The sequence below is a fragment of the Cottoperca gobio genome, chromosome 5 (assembly GCF_900634415.1).
Source record: "Cottoperca gobio chromosome 5, fCotGob3.1, whole genome shotgun sequence".
Classification (NCBI taxonomy): domain Eukaryota; kingdom Metazoa; phylum Chordata; class Actinopteri; order Perciformes; family Bovichtidae; genus Cottoperca; species Cottoperca gobio.
Window position 1 is genome coordinate 13,795,619 of NC_041359.1, and position 17,345 is coordinate 13,812,963.

Genomic DNA, 17,345 nt, shown 5'->3' on the forward strand with positions numbered 1-17,345 from the left:
AGGCTATATCCTGTCTTACAGACATCCCTATCCCATCATGCACACCCCAGCCTTCTCTCTCCAGCAGGTGGGGGTGGTCATGCACCACGCAACACGGTTATGGGTTTAAGTCTGAAATCTACATACTGAAATGACTTCAGCTCTCTTGCACAATGCCAAACTTGCTGGAAGTCTGATGAGTTTATTTCATCAATTCCAGAAATGCTGCAGAGCGAGAGGGAGAGAGAGAGAGCGAGAGAGAGAGAGGGAGAGAGAGAGAGAGAGAGAGAGAGAGAGAGAGAGAGAGAGAGGGTGGGAGACGGACGGACAGAGAAAGAGAGATGGACAGAGTGAGAGGAGAGAGTTCTACAATAGCCTGTGTCCATCACCCTCGGAGTAAGTGTGTGCACTTATATCCCCTCTGCATGCATAGATGTGTGGAAGTAAGTTTGATGTGAATCCTCTCTGCCCTCTGAGTAGCACAGTGACTGCTGTCCATCTGCTCCAGGGTCTCAGGTGTGTGTTATCTCTTCCTGTGCCCCTGGGAACTTTCAACAGATATGCCAGTCAGCCCGGGCTGAACTGCTCTTGTAAATTACTCACTAAACAGCCCTGCCCTGGATTCTGCATTCGGGGGAAAATCAATTATTTGACCCCCCCTTTACATTTCACAGTCCATTTTCAGCATGCTGGGGCCAATTACACCCGGCAGAAAGACTACTCTTTATGTCATTCCCACGATGACCTCCATCTTGCAGCTCCACACGGAGCACTGTTAATGCACCAACTACAAGCACTTGTGCCACGAAGGAGCGTGCTAATGCACTGGTTACCCACACTTTAGCCACACCATGCACACAAATACAGCAGCTGAGAGGCAGCACCACAGCCGCACACAGCCAGCTGTAGTGTCTCTCAACTGGGAGGTGATCATCCCGTGTCCAGTGCACTGAGCGAACGCCACTGACGGTTTGACAGCCCTAATGAAAGCTGATTACCAGGAGGCATCTATTAATTTGTCCTTAATCATGACAAAGAGAGTCTGTGGCTAACAGCTGTGAAATGGCAGCCGCCGCGCGGAAATGAGGCTCAGGGAAAGGCCGGGGACAAGGGGTTAGGCCCTGCGCTGTCATTAACTGCCTGCCATTGTGTGTGCTCGCTCAGAGCTTAGCTACAGGTAACTCAATAAGATAACACAGACTGCGGTCTGCCCTGGTCTTTGTGAAAAGCTATTGCTGTGAATCCTGGGCGGCTGGGCGAAAAATAGGAGGATATTGGTTTGCATGCTCCGAGCAGGAGTTCTTATGATCCAGGTGAGAAGCTGACAGTAACAGGTTTAAGCTCTGTTCCTTCATCTGCTGGAGGGGCACTGAGGGAAAAGTCAATCACCGACTGAACAGGTTGCTGAATAAGGAACTGAGCTGGCTTTTCAAAGAGACACAGTGCAGCAAATGTATGCTCAATCAAACACTAATTTTTATTTATTTATCTTTAATATGAAGGCATAAATGACAAATCTGGCTTGCATTTGAAATCAAATAAAATTAAAGGTAAAACAAATACTACTCCAATATACACATGTTGGCACAATATTTATCGTTGTGTCAAAGCCTGGATGTAGCTTGCTTCCGCGGGTTGGTGAAGTGATGTTCAGAGGAGGAAGCCTCACTAAGTCTAAATGATCTGCCTGGCTAGAGTAGCTAATGTGCTTTATAGGACCCTAAGGAAGCATCGGGAGGTGGGGGGGTAATTATAGTGGCTGTCACAAGGTCTGTGATTTAACAACACCACACAGTATTTAACCCATACGATGATGATTTATCACGAGACAAATGATCTTTGAATTTCCGTTCTGTTAGTTAGCACAATAACACAAACACGTGCTTTTCTGTGTAAAACAACACGACACATGCGGCTATAATAGCTGATAATGGGAGAGAGTTTTCTCCAGAAGACCATCTGAAGGCCTCCTGCAGCCAGTCTGTGGCCTCAGCTACAACTATAACTCCCTAAGTATACCGGCTAGCTCTGAAAAGCATCTGAAACTCTTTTTGCTACATTAGGGGTGAGCGGGGTCAGTTGGGACAGTGGCTTTTTTAGAAAGTTGGAAAGTAACTATGCCTAGGCCATATATGCCATTCACCATGCTCATACTCATGGACACCCTCTTCACTTTCAACCTCAAAGAGACCTTCTGACTATTTTATTCCCAGTTTGGAAATCCACAGCATGTAAGTGCAGTTTTGGCTCTTTTTCTGTCATACTATTTTTAGTTATGCCACATACAGAGAAACATATTTTTGAAAAGCTTTTTTTCTGGCCTATCAGTCGATGCTCGTGTTAGCCGGCATTTGTATTGGTAGCGATCACAGGAGTCCAAAGAGGTTCTGCTCTCCCTGTGCAGCAGGTCAGAAACCCTGTATTGCCATATTCCATATCTCAGTCATTTATGAAAATATATAATAATCAATTATCTTACAAATGATTTATTTTTCTCAAATTCATTTGTGAAAATTGAAAATATAAGGTGTTCAAATTTAGAGTACAATTATTTTAATCTTTTTAATTTAAATTACTTCCCAGAGCAAGGTGTGCGAACACAGGAGGTAGAATTTTAAGAACATGCACTAAATTATGCCTTTCACCTTTAGCTTGGGCTCTAAAAAAATTATGAATTGTTAGCAGAAACCTGTATTTGTTCAGGGATCAAATTATTTGCTTTACTGTCCAAGTTGTCTGTGAGTATTGGAAGGTTATTTTGTGTCGATACAAAGGTGTCCCAACCGAACCTGAATCCCCCTGACTGCGAAAGATTGTCACTTACTCTTGTCAGTGGAGACATTTCTTGTCCTAGAGACAAAATGTATCAAGTCCAAAAAAAGTCCAACAGAAAAACATCGCTCACTGGGATCCGACTCACCACCAGTAAGATGTTAATTCATCTTGTGGCAGAAAAACTGTTTAATCATGGTTAGAGGGCCTTATGACATTAAAAAGGACTGATTCGCTGTTTTCATTTCCATGTGCTGTTAGGTTATGTCTGACCACTCTGGACACTTAGCTTGACCAAATGTCCATGCATCACTAATGTTAAATAATCAGAATAATTCATTTAATTAATGTACTACAACACGGGCAGATCTGTGCAGTGATGCTAAATCTGTTCTGCTTTGGAGGACGTTAAATTGTTCCTGTTCTTGATTATTGTTGCCTTTTTCTGCATCATATCTACAGTAATAATGCGAGACAGGGGTCTCCCTGTGCCTTGTGAAATTACCACTGGTGCTTTCCTACTTGTTTTCAGCAGGAATAGCAGTGAATGACATTAAGTAAAATAAAATAAAAACTCTAGAGGAGAATCATTTGACTTTTTGAGATCCATTTATTTTTCAATACAATTTTACAGTGTTTGTGTGAAATGATGAATTGTGTCTATGTACATGTTGACAGTGAGACTGTCAACATGTACATAGACACAAATGTACATAGACAAAACCTTATTAAATATCTTATTCTGTAAGGTTTTGATATTTATTTCTAGACATATACATATTAGGGAAGTCGCATAATAATAGCAACATTATACTAGCAAATTATTTGTAATATATAAAAAAATTAAAAAAATAGAAATGTAAATCTGTAAATCTACCTTGCATACAGAAATTAATTATTGAATTATATTATTATATATGTGAATTCTCTGCTTTATATTTCAGTGTTTCTACTCCTGTCTAAAAACATTCATTCTGATAGGGGAAAGACTGCAGGGCTCGGATGTAACATGACAAACAAGGCAGAACATTTCGTTTGGCTTGGTATGAATTAATCAGTGGAAATGGGCAGACATGTTGAGCAAACAGTCATTTAAGACTCTGCTGAGACACTGATGGAACCCATGATTCAATTAGATACTGAGCTCTTAAAGATGCAGACTTTGAGCTCAGGAGAGAGGACAACAATCACAGAAACCAACATTCACACCTCTGTAAACCTCCTGAAGACTGGATACATTATAGATGAGAAGTGATAAGGGCAAACAAATCTAATAATATTGTGTATTAAGATCATACTTTATTATCTATGCAAATTTATTTGCAATAAACATTGTTGGAAATAGTCAAATTGTTCCAAAGTGCTAGTGTGTTTATGATTTAAAGAACCCAGGAGGAGGAAACTTTGTAATCACCAGGTCTATGTTTTCAATTTTATTGTACATGAGTACATTTTACATTTCAGATGTGTTCGTTACATTTTGTAGCTCATTTGTGTTTCATCAGAAACTGGCGACATACCTCTATGTTATAACTCTGTAACATCAAATAAAATAAAACATGTTAAAAACATCCATCCAGCTGCAAAATTATTTTGTGCAGTTAATTACAAAAATAATGACAGAATCTTATTCTTAACTTCTCGTGTGTAGGAATCATGTACAATATCAAATATTGAACCCAAAATAAAGCTTCAATTCAAATGTGTATTTAATGTATGGGAGAGCAGTGAGCACATCAGCCTGACTTATGAAGCCTCCTAAAAATACAAGGAACATGTGGCAAAGGATAACTCAGCAGCATGTTCTCTGATTGTAATATGTAACTCTCAAAATATCTTTTGTAATTTTATGTATGAAAAAAGTTTGCAAAATAGCAGTTATTTAGCTTGATCACGATATATAGTTTATATATTAATATATCCATCTATGAAAATACATGGCGATCAATTAATGTATTACGTTTCATGTGCTGCGAAAATATCAAAAATGATATTGATAAATAGAATACAATTGCAATGGAATAAGAAAACAACCCTTTGACTATTATTGAGAACCACACAGTACATTACTATTATGAGAACGTCGTATATGCATCGATTGAAATAGAATACCATCTCAAAGAAACATTGTTGGCATTGCTTTAAACAGCAGTACTATTGAAGTGTGCCATCAAAGACATTAGTAGCTGTTACTGTGGGTGCTGTAAAAGCGTCTTCATCCTGCCTCTCTCCTATCAACCCTATCATTTGGCTTTATTAATCAGACAATTGCAACAGCATTCTTGCTGCTTAAGTGCTAATTTGCATAGCCTATAAGCCAGTGGGTGAGTGAACGTGATCAAGTGACGCATTTTATGGGTAAAAGAGAGCACAAAGTAGATTTTTAATGTTTTCATGATTAAAATTCAGACATATGGTGTTTTTCTAAGAGTCAGTTAGTGTTTTATTAGCATTTGATAATTACACACTTTGAATGTATTGCAGAGACTTAATGATGGTTTGCAGCACGGTTCATCTTTCTGTATTTTTGTTTGCCATTTGATGGATGATGTCAGTTTAAGGTTGGGGCAGCAGGGAGTTGTGAGGCACTGTGAGCCTCATGCTGAGTCTCCTGGTGATGCCCCCTCTCATCTACGAGAAGAGTCTCTTCCCCCCTGCTAAGTTTGCAAAGTCCAATTTTCAGCTAATATGGAGGTCGCAACAGCAGGCGCAGAGGGCGTAGTAGGACATAATGGCTATGGGATTGTAAATATTGGTTTTAGAGAGACACAATTGGAGGGCAAGCGGAGAGAAATTTCCATAGAGTATGTGCTGGCTCCATTGGAGGCCTCGGTGCGGCAGAATAGATTTTCCATTCTAGTGTGTCACATTAGATTTTCGGAGGTGCTCAGTGGCAGGTACATGTCATTAGTAACACTTTAGCACAGTAATGAACCTTTTTATTTATCCGGTGCCTCTCTCATGAATGAATAAGGAGCTGCTCCCCAACTGTGCCCAGCCGTGAGGAGCAGACAGAGGAGGAAGAGCGAGAGGGAGAGAGAGAAAGACACAGAGAGAGAGAGAGAGAGAGAGAGAGAGAGAGAGAGAGAGAGAGAGAGAGAGAGGAGAGAGAGAGAGGGAGAGCGAGAGAGAGAGAGGGAGAGAGAGGGAGAGAGAGCGAGAGGGAGAGAGAGAAAGAGAGAGACACACAGAGAGAGAAACACACAGAGAGAGAGAGAGAGAGAGAGAGAGAGAGAGAGAGAGAGAGAGAGAGAGAGAGAGAGAGAGAGACACAGAGAGAGAGAAAGAGAGAGAGAGAGAGAGAGAGAGAGAGAGAGAGAGAGAGAGAGAGAGAGAGAGAGAGAGAGAGCCAGGAGCACGATGAAGTTGAAAGGGGAACGTGGAGCCCTGGGGAATGCTGAGCAGGGTTAAATGATCATTATTGTGACACTCACATACACACACACTAACACACACACACACACACACACACACACACACACACACACCTACACACACACACACACACCCACCTCCGCTCCCTGGGGTCTTGATCTGACACTCTATTTACACACACATTTACACAGTCTACTCCCTCCTTTATAAAGCTGACAGGTACTTAAGCGGTACATTACTCTGAGGAGCTCAAGCCTCACGGCGGTGTAACCAAACTGTCCATTCACTGCTAGCCTTGTCTCAGTGTTCATTCAATAATGGCCTGGGAGAAATGCAGCAGTAACGAGTGGTTGTAACTGGGCAGGCAGGCCCGGGAGTCTGACGCTAAGCATCAGGAGACTTTTAAGATGGCCCCGGCTCATTGGTGTAAAAGAAAAAATCTGTCAGGGTTCAGTAGCTTGTAGAGACACAGAGAGCCTCGCTGGAGTTACAGTCACAAGGGGGCTCAGCTCTCCAGACCTGCCGGTGCCTGTAGAGTTGCTTGACGTGTGTCCGCTTCTGTTAGTTTCATCAGAAATCAATAGCACAGGTGGGTTCATCAGAGTTTCAACATCGCTGAAAACCAATCACTGCATATCTGTCTTAGGTCAGTGACTTTAAGTTTTGTTACACAGGTGACAAACCTCCATCTTAGCACCTCCTCCTTGGCTCCTCTCAGATCCCAGCCTGGTGCAGTGAAGCGGTTAGAGTGGCAATGGCTGGCGTGGTCAGGGCCCCATGTCACCCCCAGCATCCTCAGTGTTCATTTCCCTTTCATCTTGAGTGTGAAATCGCTGCCGGTGCAGCACTGACCTCAGCATTAAGAGGTCAGCTATTGAAATCTGATGTGCGCCTCTCTGGCTGAGGGACTTCAACAGATGGAGGGAAAGAGAGAGGGAAGGTAAGAAATTGGAGGAGAAAGGAGGCGCTTAAAAAAAGAGTCATCTCAACAAGTCGTCCATCATGGCACTCCGTCTTAAAAATTACTTTGCTCAAAATAGGTTTAATAATCAGTCAGTGGGGTCAGAGGTAGTTTCTGATTTTTGGAACAAGAGTCATTTTCTTGGTCTGCAAAAACATCACAGTCTGGTCAGACTGAAGTGCACATAAGAGAAGCGAAAAGAAGATGTGATTGGGAATATTAATATTTAATAGTTTGTAGTAGTTCATACCCTTTTATTTGCCTTAAACATTATGTCTTACTTTCATATGTCTCCTCTGAGTTAAGGGCACTAATATCTCTAAGTGGAGAAACTCCCAAAACTCCAAACTTTGCGGCTTTTGGCAGCTTTCTACAAAATACATGCCAGAACTTCCTGTCTCCATGTGTTTAAAACATGTAAGGTTCTGCATTTAAAGTCAATTCGACACCTCATCTCAGTATGAATCCCCTCCGAAAGCATATGTGATATGAGGCGTCAGAGAGGTTTGAGGTCTTGTCTCATATTTCCCATCGGCTACACTTTCATCCCTCTCTCTGCAGCAGACCACCTCTAGCAACCCTGCCCAAATAAGGTGTTCTGCCTTCAATACTCTCCTCTCTGAAGAATCTGAAGAGTTCAGAATCTGCCGAAACTTTGGATCTCAAACACAAACATCTTTTATTCAAAGGGTGTCTGTAATCACAAATAAATAGCATTTCTAGCGATGAGCACAAGGCACGAGAGAGAGAGGAGCCTGTCTCAGGAGCAGATAACCAGTAGATATGATTCCTTAGATAAGGAGCAGTAATTTGGCTTTTAGAGATAGCTCCGGGGGCCGCTGTGCGGAGCTGCGCTGATTTTCTGTGTGTATGGGAGGTTGTTTTTTTCCACATTTTTATCTCTCCTGTTGAAGAGCTTTTCATCTCTGATGATTTTCTCTCTTTTTTATGTATTTCCCCCAGAAGGTGAGATCACAAACCCACAGAAGGCAGAGTGGCATGTTTTAAAGCGATGGACAAAATACAAATATTTGAAAATGTATTTCATGGTAATTATGTCAGGTTTCATGGCCTTGGCACAGTACTGAGGCACAGCCTGGATGCCTTAATTTGTGTAGAAACTGTAATCATTTGTTCATTTCAAGGTGAAAATTGCATTTTTTAATTTAAATTGTATCCTGCATGATAGGCTATTATCTAGAAAAATTGTCGCTGTGTATGGCGGTCTATGCCCTGCCGTCACGCCTGTTTAGAGCCCACCTCTCCTGAGAAAGGGCTTATATATGAATCTCCTGACTGAATGCACCCAGCTTGTTCTTCACTTAGGGCCGCCACTGCACTCATTTCCATTTTGTTATTAATATTAATTAGTTTGAGAGCACAGCTCAGATTTTAAATGTAAATCAAGCTTGGCTTCACAGTGATTTTTATCTTGTTCAGATTTCTTAGATTTACAACTTTACTTTGACTTTTTTCTTCTCCTTTCGTTTTAAATATAAACTGCTGTGTGTGTTTGTGTGTGTGTGTGTGTGTGTGTGTGTGTGTGTGTGTGAATGTGACACACTTGCATTTGCAAATATTTTGGTTGCAATACAAATAAGTCAGTTAATCAGTATAAATAAGTTATATCTCTTTAATTATTTAATAGCTCAAATGTAAACTAATGAAATGCAATAAAGGTCAAATATTTCCTGATTGGGACACACTTTCTGGTAAATAGGGTGACTTTAAGCTATGACAATACCCAATTTGAGCTCCTGCTTTTTACTTATACATGGCAGATTGTCTATCTATAATACCTGAGATAGGTAACCATGAAATTCAAAACACCTCAAATGTTCTGAAAATAAGATTTTCTCCCTATGCAAAAAACACAGTTGGGTAGGAGATATATGCACACCAAGCTGTGCGTCTGTGTCTGTGTCAGTGGGATCCTTGAGGTGACGAGCACAAAGCTGAGGCTCAGGTACACGGCGTATGCTGGCATAATTACAGGATTTGGAGGATTATTATACTGTAAGTGCTTTCATGGCGACAGCTGGGAGCTTTTTACTCCCCGTGACACATAATCTCAAAGAATAAAACCAAGACCCCCAGAGCATCTCTTAATCATTTCTTAGCATACCTGCACACGGCTCTGAACTCTCTTTCTGAAGACAGATTTGTAAAATTAGAATATAATTATCATATCTGGTAAAATCACTCTAAAGTCATGTTTTCAAACACATATTTCCTTTAAAATGGAGCTAAAATGGAGGCCTGTTTTTCTTCACTGGAGGCCCTCGCTGGTCGTTTGTGTCCTTACCGTCTTCTTCTTCATGGCTTTCCTGAGTCTTCAGCAGCAGGTTATTTATCACAGCATGGCCAGGTCCAGGAGCCTGGTCCTAAATTAGATCTAAATCAGAGCCTGTATTCCATGGCTCAATTGGAAAGTGAGTATGACCAGGCTGCGGCTGTGACTTCTCTATCGCTGCCTCCTGAGCGATAGGGCCTCCTGGTCTCTACGGCGAGGCTCAGGAGTTTCATTTCCATCCCTGTGATCTAAACAAACCCATTACCGCCAGCCATTTATGCACAGGGGCAGTATGCAAGCCCGGGCCTGAGGACACAGCCCAAGGCTAAGCTACCGTGGCACAGAGCCACCTTCAATGGCCGTATGTCCATATAGAGAGGGGAGAAGAGGAACGGAGAGCTAGGGCCTCTGCACTTTATCTAAACCACTCCAGAGAGGCGAGTGGAATCGGCTCTTGTGGGCTCTGTTTATCCTCTGCTCCTGTAGTCAATCAATTAGGGGATCAAAGGAGGAGATGAGGGAAGTGTCACAAAGCTCTCCCACACACCACAGCCTGAGCTGCCACTTCGTCCAGTCTGAGTGACAGCAGACCGAGGAGGGAGACAAAACTCTTGGGCCGACACCTCAGGACACAAGCTGGAGCAAAGGGGACAACCATAGCACATGCCAAGGTCTAATCTGGACAACCAGAACACAAACTTTTGGAGGAATATATGAGGGATGACACAGAGCAGGCTAAGAGCCATCGAACAATGCATATTAATATATATGTTGAGAGTCTCCACTTCAGTCTCTGATGAGACTGAAGTGGAGAGAGTAGAAAAATGTCATTTAGTTATTGGCCATATTCCTGGCTTATTGACATGCTTCTCCAGCGCGCAGTCTTTTTCTTTTCTTTTTTTAAATGTGTGTTTTCTAATTAGACACTGAAGAGAATTTCCACTTAAGTTAAATTTAACTGAGCCTCGATGATATAATGTGGTGATAGCACTGCAGTTTGAAGCTGATTTGAATCTGAAAATCTAAAGGGAATACTAAATATTCTGTGTCTATTTATACTCGCTGAGCTGTTTAAATCTCTCAAATATTGAGTATGAAAAATGAATGATAGTTACCTCATGGTAACACAGTCTGAATAGAAGTTTATTCAGATGAGTCCTTACTTTATTTAGCATCAAATCTGTCTCCTAATACAATTTGATGTTAATGATGTTAATACTTGTGATTAGTGATGCCTTTAATTAGTTTCATTTAATTACAAATGAACAGTAAAGTTGTTTTTTTTGCTATATAAAATGTAAATACATCTCTCACAGCGCAACTTGGCATGATTTGCTGTCTTTAATAATTTACACACGATTATGTATAGACATTTTAAAGCTGCATGTGTGAAGTGTGTTTGAAATCAGTCAGGACTGATTGAACATACCTAAGGCGTGTTTGACATACCTCCGGCAGTGCTGATGGTAAAAACTGAATGAGCTCAACTGTTGCGGATGCTTCCACACCACACCAGTTAGTTCCCCTGCATTCACACCATACCATAGAGATTTGCAGACAACATTCCCCGGTCAGCGGTGGGAGAGGAGAGTGCTGCTGGTCAGTGGGCACAATGAATGACTTCCTACAGCTGCAGCTTTCCGTCTGTGTCTCTGAGTCTGGGACGTCTGAGCTCTCATCACTCCCTAATCACATCACCAGCACTGGAACAGTCTACTGGTGGCCCAATCGCTCCGCTAATGTACTTGAACACACATGGAGAACACACACACACACACACACACACACACACACACACACACACACACACACACGCACAGACATGCACAGGCAATGTGTACAGTAAATAATTGCATATGTATGCATATGTGCACAGGTGCATTCATAAACTTCACACTCGGGCTGCAACCAACAACTATTTTCATTATTAATTAATCCGCTGGCTTTTTAAACTATTACATTTTTACTCTAATAAATGTATTAAATTACAAAAAAATACCCTTCAGAGCCCAAAGTGATGTCTCTGCACTGAATTGTATGTCCATATTTAGTTCAAAACTTAAAGATATTCAATTCATCACAATATACAACAGCCAATTCTTACATTTGAGAAGCTGGAATTGGAATTGATGGAATTTCCATCATTTTTGTTTAAATAATGACTTAATCTATGAATTATAGATATTGTTGTAGATTAGTTTTATGTAATGGGTTAATTGATAAAACACACTACTTCACACACCCACACATCTGGAATAAAAAGGTCATATGCTATAAAGACGCAGTGCAGTGCCCGTTTGACAGGTCGCTTGTCCTCCGGTATTGCAACTTTCTTGAGAACTGCTCATCTAAACAACTTCACACTCGACGCTGAACTTCCTTAGGTCCTCAGCCAAGTGTGAAGTCAATCGGATGAACGGTTGTTGAGAAAATCGAAGGTGAGGTGGTTGGTTGAGGTGAGATTCCTCCTATAAACCTCAAGTTTTTTTTTATCTCACCTGCACAATGTGCTTCTTTTCTTTTGCTGTTGTGTTTCTGCTGCTTAGTTTTATTTGTGCAAACAAATAAAATCTTAAAATCAAAAAAATCTGGAGGACCTACATACATAATAATCAACACACACAATAAAAAAAGAGACAAATGGCCGAAACATTTTTGGATCTTTAATTGATAACAGTTACGCCAGTGTTACAGTAAACACACCAACAGGCTGAAGGTAGTAAATACCAGTACAAGTTTCCCACTACTCTAATACTTCATACAGCAGAATAAATTATACCATGATAATATACACACATGCGGAACAGAAAAAGGAGTAAAGCAAAGCACAGATGTCAGAAAGCAACTAAACAGGTTAAGGATCAAACAGACGGGAGGGGGGGTAAGGAGTTGTATGCTTTAAATATCCAAATGTTTATTGACGCAAGTGTTAGAAATGGGTTTGATACACTAAAGACGATTCTAAAATTCTTCCTTTTTAAAATATACACATGAGTGAGGCGTCTAAGCGGAGAAAGTTGGAGCTGCAGCGATTCAGTGCGGAGTCAGCGTTACTTCTTCTCCCGAAGTCTCATTGGTCCACAAATCAAACGTGACTCGATTGAGTTTCCCAGAGCAGAGAGGGTGTGTTCGCCAGCTTCACCATCCCCATCCTGAACCGTTGCCAAAGTCCCACACCGAAGTCTCTGAATTCAGGTGTGTTAGGTCCACGGTCCAGTCAAGGTTGGTCTGCACTACTAATGTTCAAAATGCTCTGACACATGAAGATGTTTCATCCAGCCACCTTTCAAATATACAACGGTCCTCTGTGGTCCAGGGATCTATCTGTGTCAGCTTAACTTTCCATTGAGCCTCTTTTATACAATTTTTAATTGGAACATTTTTTATGGAATTTAAATGTTACTAATTTATACAAATTCATTCCTACCTGGGCCCAAAAACAGGAACAAAACTTTTGGTCAAAACAGGTAAACCAATTAAATACAATTAAAACAAAACCAACAGAAAAACAAGCCAGTTAAGGAAACTCAAATCAAACATTTACTTCCACAGATCCCTTGCTTACCTACCACTCAACATAGTTTTGTTTTAGTATAAAACATACTCTTTATAAACAAACAATGCACAATGTGCTCCAGCTACTGTACAGTTTTCAGTTTTTAAAGGCGACTGAGGACCAAATCCTGTCTTGAGATAAAGTGAAGAATTCATCATTGTCACACTGATGTCAAAGAAAATATCACACACATCTCAAAGGGAACAGCTGGTCCGGGATCATGTCAAAAGTCAACTATGAGGGCTACACAAATGTCTCATATCCACTATTCTTTAAATGTTTTCTTTTTTTTGTACATTTCAGTGAGTACGTCAAAGCGGAGGATTAGAGGGGGGGGGGCTCCGGTCCAAACCAGAGAGGGGGGCCAATCAGTGGTGTTACCTGTGCCCTTTCAGAACTGACTGGATTATATGATTTTCCAGAGTGCATGTGAATGGCACAGCTTGTGTACTTTTTAATCTCACAACAGAAAGCGTTGGAATGTTGGCAGTTTATTCGTAGATGGAGCCGGTGGAATGTTTAGAAGGAATGCTTGTTTAGTCTGAGAGTGGAAAGCAACTGAAGGTGCATTTACAAAATGAGCTAATTACTCTATAAAAACAGAAATACTGGCTAGTAATGGAAAGGGTCACTGTGAATTAGCTTTGACATTATTTCTGTGTGATTTAATCTGCTTTACACTGTTAAAGTCACACAGGGTTCCCTGGCAGATGGGATTTGGAAGGAGGAGAGAAGGAGGAGAGAATGGGGTGTGTGTGTGTGTGTGTGTGTGTGTTGAGTTAGCCCTCCTTGGCAAGGTCCATATTTCTAAACAAAATACATTAATTTCCCCAATCCTGTTTTTGCAAACAATGCCCCCCTCCCCATGGACCGCGGCTAAGGATGGGATGGAGGTTAGAAGGGGAAAGCTATTGGCCGCCAAAACACTGCTTTAATTCCCTGCAGGATCCATCCAGCCAGACTTCCCACAGAGTGGCCAAGTTCTTTAGGAATGTCAAGATGAATATGAAAGTGGGAAGGTCAAATCGCTCATGAACATTAGAGCTCAGGGAGCAGGCATAGGAACAGCAGCTTGGAAAACAATCATCCTCTCTTTGTGTGACTGTGCCGACACGCAAAACATGCACACGCCACAGACACTCCCTCCCATATCATCTCAGTCATCCACACTGTGTTTTATACACCAACATCTAACAGAGAAAAGAGATACGAATGGAATCAAAGAACAACATAAATCACATTAACCATAATCATATAACAGCAACAATAATCTTAACAATATCAAAAAGGAACAAGAATAAGAGTTGTTCAAATGATATTGGCTTTGTTAACTACTATGAACAGCAAGGTCAAAGTACATGTTGTGGATGGCTTTAAATGTGTGCTGGACTGCAACCATGACAAACAGGAACCCGGGCCAAGGCGGCCGACCATCCTTGGGTTTTCTGGGGTCCTGTCTGGGACCAAAACAAAACAGGGTTTGGGGCTGGGGAAGGAGTACAAGGAGCAGAGACGCCCAAAGATTGAGAAGAGAGGGTGCAGAGCCGCCTGGTGGTTGACAACGGTCTGAAAAGTTTAGTTCCATTCCCCGGAGTGCCTTGTCACACCCGCAAGCGTCACTTTCTCTGCGTGACTGCGTGTCTGTGCGCTGATGTCATGGCTGGGCTGCAGAGCAAGCAGCAGAGAGGCGAGCTGGAGTTGGAGTCCAGACTTGATGGAGCATGGAGGTGGGTGGCAGAGGGTGAAGGACAGTGGCTTAGGGTGCGTCCCGGGGGGGCTTTAATAGGCCTGTCCTGTCTCCACCTGCAGCAGTCCCAGCACGGCTGAGTGGTCTCCAAGTTTCATCCTCCTCTGGGTGGACAAGCTCACGTTCTTGGCCAGGTAGTCGACAGCAGCTGCGCACAAACAAGAAGACAGAAAGATCACACGTCAGACAGGTGGTAGATTCCTGACATAATGTCCTATTCACTCTCATTTTATTCCTCTGATTAAGGCTGAAATAAGTTGTGGCAGAAGCGAGTGAGTCAAACGCGAAAACAATTCACAGTGAGAGAGTGAAAGATAAAAACCCCTCCCCTGTCCCTTGTCTGAGGTTGGCACGCTGCTGGCACGGAGTATGTGCATCCTGGTAAAGTCTCCATGCTGTCACTCAGACGGGTCCCCGTGTGTGTTCTGTGTGCCAGTCTTCATTACACTTGGCATCTCTGATTTCATGCCCTCCACACTCCACATGGCCGATCATTTTCATCCTCAGACAGCAGCTCTCTCCTCTCTCCTCCATTCATTACCCATCTACTGTGCTCAATCACCATCTTAATTAACCTCACATCAGCTCACATCCGCACTGCCATCAGTTTCTTGCTTGCTGACAAAACACTGGGGCGCACACTCAAAACGTGACGAATCGGCACGCGCTCACGTGCAATCACGCACCACAACACAAACAGTGTAAAAAAAGAGATGCACAATACAGCAGATCACTACTAGAAGCTGCATATAAATACAAACAAATGTCGGCTGGCTGGCGCTGTCTGGCTTGTTGGGGAAGTGTGCTTCATTTTAGCTCTTATGAATGGCTGTGACAGCATCAGTCAATTATGCTAATCTAATAAAGCAAACTCTTTCCTGCCCTGAGGGTGTGTGTGTGTGTGTGTGTGTGTGTGTGTGTGTGTGTGATGGAGAAGAGAGGGAGAGAGGGAGAGAGGTGGGCAAGAGGACAGTGTGGCCCCTGAGGGTGTGCCGTTCTTTGAAGTGGCCCTCTCCTCTTTCCCATCCAAGTGGAGTGGGGTGTGACTAAGGCAGCTCTCTAGGAGGATGGTGGTGTTGGTAGTGGAGTGAGGGGTGGGGGGGTCTTTATCAAGAGCACGTGTCTGCCTCCACCAACCAGGGTGCAAAGGTCAGGAAGCTCTCTTGCCTGGGAGTTGGGCATCACTTCATAGGCTTTTTGAGTAGTCAACTTAAGAGGAGGATATGAAGGAAGGATTCTCGTTTGGACACATGAAATCAACTCCAGCTAAACACAAACACACAGTATATGAATGTTAATTCAGGGGGTACTCACTCTGGCCGTACTGGCTGTACTGGTAGCCTGCAGTGACGGGGTCCACGCTGTAGCTGGTGGCGCTGTAGGTGGGGGGGCAGTATGACTGGGAGGAAGCCAGGCTGTCCTTGATGCTGTCAGAGCGCTGGCTGCAGCTGGCTGAGATGGGGTTGGAGCTCTCCAGGCTGCCGTGCAGGGGGGAAATGGAAAAGTCGTGCTGGGGCTGGGAGGATACGGCGCTGGGGTTACTCAGGATACTCATCACCTGGAGGGGGGGGAAGGGGGAACGGAGGATGTTAGAAATTTGGAAAATTGAGGATCAAAGCATTGACAGAGTTGAGGGAAAGTACTTTTTTCTGCAAATATAGAGCCATCCTAGCACTTCACGGTAAAGATGGCAATAGAAATACACAATTTCAACTTTGAAATAGGGAAAGGGAAAAACTTCGCCATTTTTTTTTTTGAAAGAGCAGGAGGAAGGATACAAGGAGGGTGATGAGGTTAAAAAAGGAGAAAGGGAACAAGAGAGACTCTTTCCATTAGCTGGCGCTGCCAATAAGTGTTCTGCTGTGGGACAGAAGGGTCCCAGGGTGATAATAGACCCACCATCCGTGCCAGACAGCCCCTGTCCCGGAGCCTGAGGCCTGAGCCCGAGCCTACAGCACAACAAGCACCAAGGGAGTCCCTAATCCCTCGCCCCTAGCCTACCCATCTCATGAATAGTAATGGAGTTGGAACTGGTAAATGATCCCCTCAGATCCCCACACAAAGTAGGCTCCACAAACCTTACTGAGGGCCCGCTGATACTGCAGGTTGAGGCTTGCCTGAATATCACAGTGTGTATAATATTCATAGTGTATAAAGGGTTCCAATTCAATATACTAGATTAATGTAATAGCATGTGACATTCGTCAGAAGAAGGTCTCAAAATATGTTAAAATGGAAGAGATTACCTCGAGTGCTACCCCAGTCTAAAGCATAGCAGCCCAGAACACTGTGAAGAATTTTGTTTTCTTATACTGCAAGTTTCTTTAAGTGAAAAAGGAGAGTGGAGTGTGTTTGGGAGGGGGTGGTAAAAAGAGCATTGTCCCACACATGCTTCCCTCCTATAGCAGGGAAGCCTTCCCTTCAACATCAGGTTCATGTTGAGTTTTGCTATGCTGCACTGGCCTTTGGCCCCTTGGCTGCTAAACCAATTAGCCCATCATGGAGGTGGTTACACAGGGGTGATACACACACAGACATATGTTTGCATGCATGAACACATGAACGGACACATGCGTGCACGCACACATACGCTGCAAACATAGAGGCAGTGCAAGTCAAAGAGTCCACAAATGATGCACTAAGGCAGGACTATCCCACAGAG

General features: G+C 42.8%; 1 protein-coding gene across 3 annotated transcripts in view; it reads right to left on the reverse strand.

The window, feature by feature from the left end:
- Positions 1-12,029: 12,029 nt before the first annotated feature.
- pax7a (paired box 7a) overlaps positions 12,030-17,345 on the reverse strand; it is a 45,020-nt gene continuing 39,704 nt past the window's right edge. For all 3 annotated transcript variants that reach the window (XM_029431825.1, XM_029431824.1, XM_029431823.1), the window contains exons 8-9: positions 15,998-16,241; positions 12,030-14,831 (exon numbers count right to left, since the gene is read on the reverse strand). In XM_029431825.1, the coding sequence (XP_029287685.1) occupies positions 14,716-14,831; positions 15,998-16,241 (360 nt within the window). In that variant the 3' untranslated portion in view covers positions 12,030-14,715. The remainder of the gene's footprint in view (positions 14,832-15,997; positions 16,242-17,345) is intronic.